We start from the raw sequence: 14,666 nt of genomic DNA on the forward strand, positions 1-14,666 counted from the left end.
AATGAAGTTCCAAGCCAATGAAGCAAATAGCTCGACCATAGAGGGAAAGACTTTATGTCTGATCAGAGAAAACAAGTCTGCTGGAATTGAGTATGAATGTATTTGAGAAGATACACATTCCTGGGCAACATTCTAACAGGAAACTGAAATCATCGTGACAAAAAGAGAAATTATGCTTTAGTGTCAGGCAGATATATTATAATTCACACACTTCATTATTGTTACTGAATACTTGTGATACTGTATCCTGTGGTATAAATCATAAAGAAGCGAGTTTTATTTGTATAAAATGTAATAGGATTAAATGTAATGGGATAAAAAAAATAGCTCTGACAAATTTCCCAAATGTCTGTGGCTCCTAATACCTGTATACCAGAGCCTTCTGTGCTATTGTTTAACATTCAGTACTGTATTTAAAATGGATACTGCAGCGGACTCGTATCTGTCCTTAACTTCTACATTTCAAAGCACATCCAACAAAACTTAAGAGGAATAGGCAATTAAAATTTCTTTCTACTCTTTCTTACAAAGTTGCTGTGAAATCAATACTGCAGTTGATTCAATGCCTTGAAGACACAGCACCAGCCTAGCTATAACCAACACCAGCACTTCCATTACTGCAAGTTAAGTACATAAGGGAAGTTAAAATTTTTCAAATTGTCTCAAGAATCTTGCATTGGTGTTTCTTATAGAACATGCTTCCTTAAGAACTTCAGACTTGCTCTAGAATCATAATCCAGAAAGCAAGCTGCTAAAATCAGGAGCTGTTAGTTATCTCTGTGCAAATGACTTCTATTCCATTTGTAACAGCAGTATCCCTTCAGAAGAAATTTATGCAGCCTGCAATCAGAAATGCAGTTTCATTTTGAATCAGTGATCATATTTTGCAGTAATCACTGAAATTTGTGTTTTGCCAATGTGACACTTTGGTTTTAGTAGATAAAACCATAACTTGAATTTTTGCTGAATTATGACAACTTTTATATTTTATTTTTTTTTCCTAAGTCTATTGATATAATAAGATCTTTGGTCTGGAAACCAGAAATTGAACCTCGTGTCTATGCAATTTACTACTGCATGTTAAATATGATTGAAGCAGAAAAAAATATGGAGCTTTATAAGACATATCTCTGTGACAGAGATCCTTTTCCACTTTTGGACCTTGTTCATTCCTAGCTGTCAGAACAGAGTGTCTGTGCTTGGCTGCACTGAGCATAAGGCAGGAGCTCAGCTCAGGCTAGTGTTAGTGGTGTGTCAAATGATGTTAGTGAAGTGTAGACCTACCTTAACCTGTTCAGCAGGTAAACCTGAAAAGCAGCAGTGGATGCTTACACATACAGTGTACATATTAAATAGACCAGCGATGCTTAGGGACCATAAAATAAGTTGCTCTTGTTTTTCTCATGTTTTTCTTTTTTGAGCAGCTCTGCAACTGACACAAAACAGATGTAGTTGTTTTGAGAGGAAATTTTCTCTGCCTGATTCTCTCCTGTTAGAAATGGAAAAACGATGCATCTATTAAATATTAGATTTCCTTTTTGTGTTGCAGGTGAAGGGCGGTCAGGAAGATCTGTGGAAGTTATCCTTGCAGTTACTTTGTGTATACTTTCAGTTGTTCTTCTGGTGGCTGCAGTCTATGCTTTTGCAAGGTGAGATTTATTGTTTGTAAACACTCAATATTGTCTTAGTAAAGAGTTGAAATGATCCTTTCAATTGAATTAATCCATCATCTCAAAATGTATTGCATTTTCTTTTTTTCTTTTTTTCTTTTATTTCAAAACTTGAGGAGGGATTCACAGAATTTAACTTTAGTCTAGCAGGGCTTATCTCTATAGATGAAGGAGAACAACTTTCTCCAGAGGGTAAATCAGAGCAAAAGCCCATCTTACTCTTTTAGTGTCACTTCTCCATTGAAATGAGGAATGAGGAAACAGATCAGAATGTAAGCTGAGTAAAGTTTCTATAATGGCTAACCCTATTTACTGTCAGCTTTGTTGAGAATCAGTCAACTTGATATGAAGTAAATACTGTAAACACTTTTCTATCTTATTAATAAAACAGAGAATTAAACACTTTAAAGTCTCAGGTGTGAAAGAGATGCCAACATCTGATCTGAATTGTGAACAAATGCCCAAGTAAAGAAGCAGCGTGGGTACTGCATAAATTATGTTAGCTTGCTCATTTCCCATGAGCTCTGCTGCTCCTCAGCTGCACCATCCAGCTATTGCAGAATAATTTATGTTAGAAAACTGAAAGATTAAGCAAGCTAGATTTTTTCCACATAAGTTTTAGACAGTACAACTGCTGATTTGACTAAATTGGAAGTAAGAGCGGAATAAAGGCAAGGAAGGATTTCTGGCAGCCATTTTAAAGTTTGAGCCAGTCTTGTCAATGTTTTGGTATAGATTTTCCCTCAAATCATTTGCATGCTTATTTTTTGTTATTATTTTCTGTTTAGAATTAGGCAAAAGCAAAAAGAGGGAGGGACGTACTCCCCACGAGATGCTGAAATTATTGACACTAAGTTCAAACTGGATCAGTTGATTACAGTGGCAGACCTGGAGCTGAAGGATGAGAGATTTACACGGTAAGCATGCTCTCTAGGAAAAACAGTAGTTAGTCCAAAGGGGCTGTAGCCATGACCCCTTTCTGACCTTTGCTTGTTTGGAAGTGTTTGTGGTGTTCTTATTTACACAGGTCACTGAGATCCTTTTTCAAAGAATGACCTCCATCCTCAAGACACTTCTCACTAGCTTTTAGAAAATCACTTAATCTTCAGCTCTTTTTACAACAAGATAAAGATCTAAGTGCAAATCACTGTTTAATTATGTTGTAGGAAAAAAAAAAAAAAAAAGAAAAGAAAGAAAGAAAGAAAGAAAGAAAGAAAGAAAGAAAGAAAGAAAGAAAGAAAGAAAGAAAGAAAGAAAGAAAGAAAGGAAAAAAAAAAAGAACTATATATTTTTAAACATACAGAATTTCTGAGTATTTTTAATGTCCCAGTGTTCTGTGTAGATTACAAATCTTAGTAAGCATTTTGAAATAGTCTCAAACCCATCAGAAGTCCTGGTTAGCTAATTCAAGAACAAATCTGTTATTGTTTAATTGACATTTAGAAAATCTCTTTTCATAGTGTTTCGAGTAGCATCTGGATTTCTGTGGTATTCAGCATACAGGCTATGCAGCAAGTCCAGGCTACTAATATTTTCTCTTCAACAGAGAATCTTGTCATGCTTATGTATGAGAAGAAAAGCAGCTCTTTCTGACTGTCAGAAATATGGATATTATTTACCACTTAAATATCACAATGATCCTCAACAATCGATAACATCCAACTGAGTTAGAAATGTCTGGTGAACATTCTTTACCTACCTGTATTTTCCCTGCTGTGTCACAAATGAAACACTGTGGTAGGCAGCCTCCTTAAAGATGAGAAGCCTAAAACAGTCTTGCCCTAGCAGTCAGGCATCCTACTGTTGCAGACTTGGAATAGCTGGAAGATGAAAGGTTGTAGCTGTTGACCTGTTCTGTTTGACTCTGTACATGTCTATGTGTGTGGTACAGAGTAGGATGATTGCATGAACGAACCTGTTCGAAATAGTGCACACAGGCATGGCTGGTTGTAACAGATGAGAAAACATACTATGAATTGTCTGGAAATCATCAGTATAATGGATGTGGTATGTTCTGTGCGGGGCAGATGTCATTCAGATAGCATTGTTTGTACCTGCTAATGAGAGTAGACTGCATTCTCTAGAGACAGAATTATTATCAATGCAGCACGTCAACTGTAACTTGTATAAATGATCCTCAAAATGGCAATTATTTCCAAGCTGTTAGCTGAACAAGTATAATACTAATTTTGTTTATATACTAAAGTGTTGATGGGTTTTACTTCCAGATACTCTTCATTTTTCTTTAGACGCAAGGAGATATTTGTCATCCAGTAAGTTATTGTATTATTGAAGCAACACGGTGTGTTTTCCATTCTGTTCTCTTAACCTGTGTGCTACCATACTGTATTGAATGATACCGTTAATCAAAAGGAAATATCAATCTTTGCAGCTATAGTAATGACAGACAGTGATATTTGTGATTATGATATCCTGTTTATTTTTAGTCCCTAGTGTTAATGAGCCACAACTATTTTGAAATAAATCAGGGCAATCTTTACAAATTATATTAATATTAGCACTGACGTATACAATTTATCCTTGAAACAAACATAATGCAAATGTGATAGAAGAAATATGGCTTCTTTCATCTGGTAGTTATGGTATGTATTTAAAAGAAGATTTTTTTTCTTAACTGCAGTTTTTACTCTCTTATACAAAAGAAGTTTTCTAATCATGTGGTTACACTCACAGCAGCATATCTATGTGACCAAATCATTTATCAGTTTGAGGAGTGCCTTTGTGCCACTTTTCAGTCTAAATTACCTGAAGTTTGGATTTGTACAGTCTCAAACTCTACAGCGTTATTGCAAACTATAATATTTCACACTTCATTATGTGATTTATGCACAGCAAGGCCTTTACTGTACAGTGCTTCAGCAGTTCAGTTACATCAAACTTTATTGTAATAAGTCAGTTTCAAGTTTTGCTCCAGAGTTTGTTACTTCATTCAATCTCTTTTCTGCTCTTTCTTCCACACCAGTAAGGTCTAAACCAAAGACTCTGCTCATAGGCCATTCTGTAAGCCACAGGATGCAGCTCTTAAATTCTGAGTTGCTGTTCTTCAAACAGTAGCTCTGCTGGAGCTACAGGACGCTTCTTGCCCAGGCCCTTTTTTGAACACTGACAAATTGTGGAAGTTTGAAATGCAGGGATTAACTCCCCAGGACAATATGCATATCATCTTTTCAACTAGCAGTCTGAAAACATACTGTATTACATGTAGTCATGAGGGGATGGGATATCCTTGATCTGCTCAAAATTTTCCAGTTAATTAGGGAAGTTTTTAATACTTAAAGAATGTTTCTGTGTGTGTAAGATTCTGTTCTTTTAGATTTTAATTCTCTCTCTTAGGCTGTCTTTCACATAGATAAACCCTTCCCAGTAGAGATGAGTTATTTCAAGAAGCTGGCAGAAGCAAACAATATGCACCAGGGAGGGTTACTGCAAAACCCAGTGTCTAAACTGTTTTTGCTGTGTGTTTTCAGACTTCCACAGTACACCTCTAAAGAATTTTTGTACCTGTCACGTTCAGAAAATAATCACATAGAATTCAATCACAGTTTCAGTTCATGTGTTCTTTGTCATTCTCATGATGTGTGGTTAAAGCAGTTCCGTGTCAGCATGATAAATTATTCCATTACATGCTGATGTCTGCAACATAACCTTCTCTAAGTTCCCATGCACTTTGAATGGAATTGTGCATTACTACATATGCATAAGCACATCTTGGCTATGTTTAGGCAGTTATCTCAGCTGTTAGAAAAGATTGCTGCATTGAAGAATGTCAGCTTCAATTCATGGCATCTTGTAAGTTTATAAGGAAAACACAGATGGACAGATTTATCTTTCAGACTAGCCTGTTTGTATTATTTTTTTAACTCTACTAAGTCACCTGACATCTAGTTTTAATTGTCCAAGTGTATTTTCTACTCTGAAGAGGTGATTCAGAGTTTTTGTAGAAATCTTAAATGATAAAAGAGCAGCAGAAACTTTTTACGTACCTATGAATCATCCTGTTCAGGGCTCTTTTGAAGGAGATGCTTTGGGTACTAAGTGTTTTGTCATTCCTCAACTAGTACAATATACATCATGTCAAATCAGTAAAGGCATGAACTTATGGCTGACAGTTTGTTCACAGAAACAAGACACTCCAGCCCATCTCTTATTTTTTGTATCTTGTCCATAATTTTTACCAGTCCAATTTTCAAAGCAGATACTTATCTTCTGTGAGCGAATTCTGTCAACAAATTTTCAGGGCCCGCCAGACCTGTCTAGAGACAAGTAACTCTTCCCTGTTGGAGGCATTCGCCTGGGTGAGAGCTTATCTGGCACCCCATTTTCACAGTGGTTTCTGCAGCGGGGGTAAAGCCATAGATGCCCCTATTTCTTAAAATGTTTCCATGAGAAGTTTTACCCTGTGGTGAATACATTCTACATGCGAGACAGCTTGTCAAGCAGATGGACACAGATTTAGAAGAAATATTTCCTAATTGCAGACACTGTAACGCTTGCAAATAAATACTTTTATAGAAAAGGACTGTGCTTAAAATTCTTTCCTGGTCTCCCTTTTCCTGTATTTTTTGTATTCAGTAAGTGTCTGTCTTCAAAGTAGCACATCTGCACGCACATTACTTTCTCCAGACCAGCATGTTTCTTCTTTCTTTGAGTGGAGACAGGCATGGCTCCTGACTTAACTTTTCCTTCAACAAATTTCCCTTTAGTAATCAGCTATCACTCATAAGCTTCCTGAGCTTTGTATCCCAGGAGAACAAGGTTTATGACTGTGTGTCCTGGTACAATGGAAGAAATGACCATGTGTTCTCTTTCCCGAGGCCTCTAACATTCAGGAAGGGTTAAGCTCAATATTGCTTTCAATTAACTTGCTAAAAATTAGTTCGTCTGTTGTTGCTAGGAAGTGTCAGTGGTGCTTATGAGTTAAGCCTTTTGCCCACTTACTCATTTCTGTTGTTTTCCATTTGGACAAAGTTTTAATTCCCTGTGGATTTCAAATGATTGACCCAGAAGGAAAGCTGAGTCTGTGTGACAATAGGGTCTTCAGTTACCACTGCCAACACAAATAAATGGCTTCTTTCTAGCTCTATCATAAGTAATCTGAGTGGGATTCAGATTTTTGATAGACTTCAAAAAATCCCACACATGAAACAATACACTGTTTTAAAAGAAAATCAGATTTAAGGCAGTAAAGCATTCTTTATCTTAGAGAATGTTTTTCTTCCCTCCTTTCAAAGTCGGACAAATGGGAATCTGGAATTGTCCAGATGAAATAGTTTGATTCTGAAATATTCTTATCAAGATCTGGTGATATCAAAATTTTTATGCTTTATATACCAAAATTATAATAATAATAAAATAAAGGAATTGTGGAGAATGAGATTACAGGTATATGAGTATTCTTCATTTATGAAATAATGTAAGATTATTACTATATATTCTCAAGAGACCTGTAAATATGTTGGTTTTGAATCCTGAGGATGCTGAAGCTGAGCATTGCCATCCCCTTTAAATCTGTACTTGGGATACAAACTTTATTCCTTCTGAAGATTCTTAACCAAAAAAGACCATATCTTTGCTACAGTCTTATTTTCTGAGCTGCCAAGCCACTGCAGTGTGCACTTGCTACCTGTGGAAGTGTGAGAATTCAGTTATCCTTACAACCAAGATCTTGGCTTAAATATTCAAGGGCCAGTGTCAAAGTGCAGGTGCCTTACTTCTTTAAAATTGTTCAGTGCTTCCTAAAGTTAGTATATGACTACACCTATAAAACTATCATCTGTTAGTAATATTCACAAAATGAAAATACATAGCCCTGTTTAATTCATTTTCTGTGCTTTTTAAGTGCTTTATTTCTCTGCTTTGAGTGACAGTAAAGGAGGGAAGTACTGAGTATGATTGTGTTAAGAATCTCTGTGTTCTTTGCTGTTGGATCTAGGTACCTTCAGCACTGAAGCACTGTATTCAGGTTGCTTATGTGCAGCATTGATGTAGTTTTTATCATCTAATGACCAAACTGCAGTGCAGGAAGCCACTATTTGCTATCAGTTTCAGAGAAGGAATCAGATGGCTCTTACACTTCTACTGGTCCTCAGAAGAATGGCATTGAGCACATGATGTAAAATGAAGTCTGTCAATGTATATGAAGTGGTATGCTGGATGTATGGATTTCCCAGGCCCATATGATCCCAGAATATTGTAAAATAATCTGAACAGGATGACAGAGACTGTAAATTCAATATTTGCCTGTACTTGAGATAAAAACTAAGCACCCAAGACATCTGACATGATTGAATCCACAAGACAAAAACATAGGGTTCTTTACTTGAATAGTTCAACTAAAACTTATAAACATGCACAATATTGGTTACCCACACCTTGCCACATTTAACAAAAATCTCTGTTGCAGGTTACTTAGTTATAGAAAATCCATCAAGTAAGTAGATTGAAGTTTTTTGTTTAGTAGTCATTCATGAGTCTCAATGTGTGGTTCCTTCTTCTGTGTTTATTAGGAAAAAAAAAAAACACCTTCAAGCTGCGTATAAATCATAAAAGCATGACTAATTGCATGGTAACTGGAGAAATGCTTTCTCTCTCTCTGGGGTGAAGCCTGCATGTCTGTGTTTTAGCTTGAGAAGTAATACAGGGATATTTAAACTCCTCAGGGTTTAAAAACCATGTCATTATGAGAATGAGGTCACTGCAATATTTTATATGTCTAAAACCTTGCAATGTATAAAATGCTTTCGGTGCGACAAAGAAGTATTATGTACTTTAGAATGCAGTGGTTACTTTACAAACTTCCATTAATGTCAAAACCTTGCCTTGGAATGCTATTACCTATAAAAAACAATCCTACCCAGCAGTACTGTTACCATTTGCAACTGAAAGATTTGGTGAGGGGAAACAATAGAAGGAAAAAAAAGAAAAGCTTCTATTTGCAGAAGTGAAAAGTAATCAAATAAGTGAGCTGTAAGCAGTTTATCATTTTCTTAATATAAATATCAGTTGCTGCTGAACTGGAATAACTTACTATAAAGCTGCAGTAAAATAAGAATTAATCGAATGATAAAGAAACCACCTGTAGGTCTCTAATTCTTCTGTCATTACTTTCAGGCCAATAAGCAAGAAATCCTTCCTACAACATGTTGAAGAGCTTTGTACAAACAACAACCTAAAGTTTCAGGAAGAATTTTCGGTATGTTGCTAGCAGTTGTCACAACATCGCAAGACCTTCAGTTGTTTCATGTGTCACATTTCATGTCCATTTTAAGCAGGCAAGGCCGTGAAGTACTCTGGCCTTGATAATCAATACCCAATTACCAGGTTGATTGTTTAAAAGTAATATTAACCTGATTTGGATTCTGCAGTCCACGCTGCATCTTGATCAGAATTACTCACCAAAGTGTCAGCAGTGAATGGTCTTTAGATTATAGTCTCTGCAAGAACACAGTAGTTATGCTTTTGCATATGTAGTGATGTATGTATAGCTTAACTGAGAATGGCTTACGTTGGAGGTTTCTACATAGGTACAGGTATCATAACTTTTTTAAACAATGTTCATTTTCCTGAATGATGACCCCAGAGACACAGCTGGCATTTATTTTGTAAGATGTAAGAAATGTTTTCCTTTTGTAGGTTTCAGAACAAACAGTTAAAATTCTGCACACATTAGTTTTGCTGTTTCTTCCTTTACAACTAATAGGTCATATGTGTCATACTTTTGTGAATAACCTCCATGTAAAGAGTCTTCATCTCTTTGTCTCAGTGTGCAAACTCAGCAAGGTTGTGTTTCCTTCTGAAAAGAGACGAGGTTTCAAAATATACATCACATATATATGATGTATAAATGCTTTCAAATGTAAATCTCCAGAGTTTTCACCATTTTCATGAGGTAACTTTTTTATGGCTATCAAATTTTTTTTTCTCAACGATATCTTCTGTCCTTGTTATTTCAGAATCTTTATCGTCATCATCATTTGTAACACATACAGTCATTTGCACTCACCAAAATAATTTGTCAGTCTCCAGTAACTTTATTGTTTTGGATTTATAGATTTGCCATGCATTTCTTACCATTTGGATTAACAAAAAGCCAATCAACAATTGGCTTCTCTTCTGCCAGATTATAATATTTCAGTCTCTGAGGGAAAACCAACAAAAGTGTGAAAAGATTAATGGTATTTCCTACAGCTTTTTTTGTTATGCTCCTTAGGTAAAATTGGTCTGGATTTAATAATAAAAAGCACCATAAAATTCTCTGAGCAATAAAGTAAGGAGAACTTTTTCTTCCATGGGTGGAACTGTTATTTCACTTGAACAAGAGTGATTATAGTTACATTATGCATGACTGAAAAGATGAAAAGTTTTACTAGCAATAATATTTTCACATATTAATCACTGGAAAGCTTCCAGTATTACATTTTTAGGTGTGACCCACATTGGAGTAAGCCTTACAGTACTGCAATGCCTTAAAACTTAAAGTAGAAAAGTGTTTTATCAAATAGAAATGTAGGCAATCCATTTAAAATGTCATCAAATACAAGTAGCTGAATCTTTATATAACTAATCTATATTGGCAACTTATAATCAGTAGTTTTATTTGACATTTGGACTTCCATTTTATTTCTCTCTGAACTTCAACTTCCATATTTCAGAGTGTAGCGATGCCTTCCTAGATGGCTGGTTCAAGGGTAAGCAGAACTGCAGTGTATGACTGCAATTATATCTAAAGTATCCACAACATCTTATCAGATTAATAATAGGATTGACAATGCACTTGAAATGACATCAGAAATGGCAGTGCAAAGAAGCAAACAGACAATGCATGCAGCAAGCAAACAGACTCCATGGCCTGCTTTGTTTTCCATCAGAAGGCAAGGCTTTAGTTCGGCATAAATAACTCAAGGCTTCTACAATGTGTGTAGGAGAGCTGAGGCTCTAAAACCATGCACCATTATATTTAAAGCACATAGCCTGGTGCTGAGCTTGCTTGCATTCTCTGTCTGTCTACTAGTAAATTCAAGCATATGAGGAACTGGGTGTGATTATATGATAATTTACTCTAATAAACCATTAGTATACTCTCTGCCTTAAATTAGGTCTGTTTCAGAAAGCAGTCCTCCTGGACTATTCCAAGGTATGTCCAAGGTAAAGTAGTCTAGAGATCATTTCCAATAGGCAGTTGATAAACAACAACAAGCCTCTTCTAGAGTTTTGCTAGTGTAAAGTATCTCTTTTCCTTTCACTTAATCTTGGAATCCAAGGGCATTCTTGGGCTCATCTAATTTACTGAACCTAGATGCTGTGCCTAGAGATCCCTGGGGTTCTGTCTTGGACCACATATGAACACGGCATATGTGTAATATGATAATTAGGAATCCAGATCCGAGAATGGATCTAGTTCCATGTCTTATAAAAGGCAAGTTTAAAGAAATCATACAGATCCACAGTAACTGGTGGCACCACCTGGCTAATATTCAAACTTCCAGCTTTCCACAGGATTCACATATCTCTCAATATCTTTGGAAAATCACATTTTTCTAGTAACTGTCAAATTACTGAGACAGAAATACTTCTAAAACTGTTTTATGATAAAGTCTCTTCACAAATGAAAAGGTGAAATACCGTTGAATGTCACCGCAAAAGTACCTTGAAAGTACTTTGGTAAGCAAAGTTCATATAAATTATTTAAAAGCTTTATGAGGCCACAGAGAAATATGATTTCAGTGACAAAATGGTATTGCACCTGGGAATCCTAATAGTCTTTCCCCAGTTCTGAAAAAAAAATCATAGGCTGAAATCCATACCAATGCAGAAAATTGGTATAATGCTTCTAAGCACTTATTCAGATGTGGAAGCATCATTACAAAAGCAATATACTCTGATTCCATTTTTCTTTTTTGCTACGGAGTGCAGTACAGCAGGATGACTTTCTGTATTAGTTACCTAGCAAGTGAATACTCAGGGGAGTGAGGCAGATGAGATAAGTAATAGTTGACGTGATGTGCACTTGGTACGGAATCTCCATACAAACAGCCATTAAAATACCTGCAAAATACCATTGACATAGAATCTGTTTTCCTCTTTAATGCAAATTCGAGGACAAAAATTCTGTAAGAGACTTTCAGGTTTCTGAATGAGGAATTTTGATAGCTCCATCCTTACGAGTGTTTTACTCTTCTTATCAAATCCTGACATAAATTCACAGAAGTCACTCTGCTCTGAGAATAGGGATCTTTCTCTAGGTTTGCTCATAGGACCGTGGATTTAGTTCTGTAAGGGATTATTGAGACTAAAGGCAGGGGCAGCTCAAAGATAGAAGAAATTTGCTTTGAATATGGCAGAGGCTGAAGCATTGAGAAATACATTTTTCTGTAGTATGTTAAACACCTTCATTTAATTTTCTATTTAATTTCGTATTTGTTTCAAGTCTATTAACCATGTTGTTTAGTTACTTAACGTAAGGGTAAAAATTTATGTAAGCTATGCTTTATGACATTTTAAGTCCACAACATTCCTTTTTGGGCAAATGGGCAAAATCATAGACATTTTTAATTGACAAACTGAGTGCATGAATGGATGGAGAGGTGGACTGAGAAATGCCTGAATGATAGGGCTCCGACCAGTGCCACAGAGTCTAGTTGGAGTAGCATTGTAAATATTTAGTATTGTAAATAGCAGTATTACTTAGGGGTCAGTAATATACTCTGTGCAATTGTTGGCTCCTTGGTAGAAAAGGAACATGGATCTCCTGGAGCGAGTGCAGTGAAAAACTACTAAGATGATGAAGGGACTGAATCTTCTTTCATTTGAGGAACTGCTGAGGGAGTCAGGCCTATTCAACTTCAAGATGAGAAGGCTCAGGGGGATCTGATCATGGAAGTACCTGAGGGAAGATGTCGAGAGGACATGGCCAGGCTCCTCTCAGTGATGCCTAATGCCAAGACAGGAGGCAACAGGCACAAACTGCAACACAGGAATTCCTATCTGAATATGAGGAAAGACTTCTTTATTGAGCACTGGAACAGGTTGCTTGGTCTCCTTCCCTGGGGATACTAAAAAGCTATCTCGACACACTCCTGTGTAACGTGCTCATTGTCAGAGCAGGGAGGTTGGACTAGATGATCTCCAAAAGTTCCTTCCAATCTCAACCTTTCTGTGATTCAGTGAAAACACAGACAAAGAGACTTTGAAGGATGTTTGGGATCTAATCCCTTGTACATTTTCAAAGGGAAATGAGCATCTGGTTGCTCTCTGCAATTCTTTCTCTAATTCTTTCCCCATGGAAATATGTCAGGAAGAGAAGTCAGGTCTCTTGTCTGAAAGCACTCTGCTTTCATCATGGAACTTACCCTCTGTGTTTAGAAGCACTTGCAGTTAGATCATTGAGGATATAATTGTAGAAGTGAAATATTCCTCATCCTTCAGGGCATAGGCTTCTTTTTCAACTAGTGAAAGAAGCAATTTTCTCATGGCATAGTATTACTCATAAAACAGTTCCAGGGTTTTGAGCTCACTTTTATGTCAGGCACTATCCATTGTAAGAAATAAGATAACAAGTTTTATTAATCATTGATTTGGTTCGTTCTATTTTTAAATCATTCAATTTTGATAATGCTTACATGAACTAACTTCTTAATATCTTAAGACATTGAATAATACTGGTAAATGTTTGAATTAGCAATGAAAAAAAAATCACAGAATAAAAACAATCTGCTTTTTCCATTTTTCAGTGCTTATTTATTTATTTATTTATTTGCCAAGAGATGCCCATTAAATTTTGTTTATAAAATACAACCCGTCTCAAGTACTTGGTGAAAGCACTTCAAATTAATCAGCGTGGAATCTTGACATTTGTCCCATTAGAGAGCAATTGTTAATATTAAAAAGGAAGATGGATTACTTAGCACATGAGCAATATTTTGTGTAGTACACATTCAGACAATAGAAAAATCTCATTTGTATCTTAGCAAGGGCATTGAAATGGACTTGCGAGTAACATCTGTCAAACAAAAGGAAAATCTCTTAATGTAGTTAATTTAGGAATACATATTAAATAGTCTAGATTCTGACCTTTCTAGGTGTTCCTTATTCTCTCATCATCACTGTGAGATCATCACAATTATATATGAGGTTCCAAAAGTAATGCCTCCTATTTTATTTTGTTGGCCCACAGAGTCAGAGGTGCATGCTGGTGGTATGGCAGTAGAGGCTGAACTTTCCCAACAAGATTCCATTATATTTTGTTTCCACGTAACAGACAGCAGAAAAGGAGCAGTCTGACATGGAAGTGCATATGAAGCAAAGGGGTGTCATTAAATTACTCCATATGAAAAAAATGGCACCCACTGACATTCACTGACATTTGCTGAACATTTCTGGAAATGAAGCAGTGGATGTGAACACAGTAGCTGAGAATTTGCTGTATCGAATAGTCTCATGTTCTTTGTAGTTTCAGTAAAAATAAACAGGAGGCATTACTTTTGGAACAACCTACATTTCCTGTATTAACAAGTCATGAAGTTGTCCCTCCTCTCCTTTATTTAGCTTTGGAAGTTGGACTGATCTATGTACAGAAACACTCCCATCAAATAAACTCAGTGTGAGCGATTTATTAATTTCTGCCCTTCAGTAACAGAACTAATGACCACTTATGAAACTGTGATACAACCAAAAATAACTCTTCCCACCCTTTTCACAGTCAGGCCTGTGAATAATAACTAATTGCCAGTTGTCTCAATTTAATTAAATCCTCATCAGTGCTCATGCTGTGGCAAAAGCACTCCCAAGCTACAGGAGTCAGGAAGAGACATCATTCAATAGTAAGACTGAGTCAGTAAGGCATGGTTACCATGCATGTGAGTTCATGAAGAGACAGAAAAGATGCGCAAAAGGTGATAAGCGGACTTTATCCAGACTTGCTAAGATGAATGTTCAAGTAAGCTTTAATTGTTCAACTTGACAGCATTTATTTCAGTG

At 36.2% G+C, this 14,666-nt stretch overlaps 1 protein-coding gene across 1 annotated transcript in view; it reads left to right on the plus strand.

Annotated features, from left to right (window-relative positions):
* Positions 1-14,666, plus strand: part of PTPRQ (protein tyrosine phosphatase receptor type Q) — a 110,971-nt gene that overhangs the window by 84,154 nt on the left and 12,151 nt on the right. The window contains exons 51-55 of the mRNA XM_085537687.1: positions 1,550-1,649; positions 2,459-2,587; positions 3,899-3,943; positions 8,095-8,121; positions 8,802-8,883. Coding sequence (XP_085393813.1) covers positions 1,550-1,649; positions 2,459-2,587; positions 3,899-3,943; positions 8,095-8,121; positions 8,802-8,883 — 383 coding nt within the window. The remainder of the gene's footprint in view (positions 1-1,549; positions 1,650-2,458; positions 2,588-3,898; positions 3,944-8,094; positions 8,122-8,801; positions 8,884-14,666) is intronic.

This window comes from Coturnix japonica, chromosome 1, assembly GCF_054131305.1.
Source record: "Coturnix japonica strain WE chromosome 1, WE-NBRP24, whole genome shotgun sequence".
NCBI classification, from domain to species: domain Eukaryota; kingdom Metazoa; phylum Chordata; class Aves; order Galliformes; family Phasianidae; genus Coturnix; species Coturnix japonica.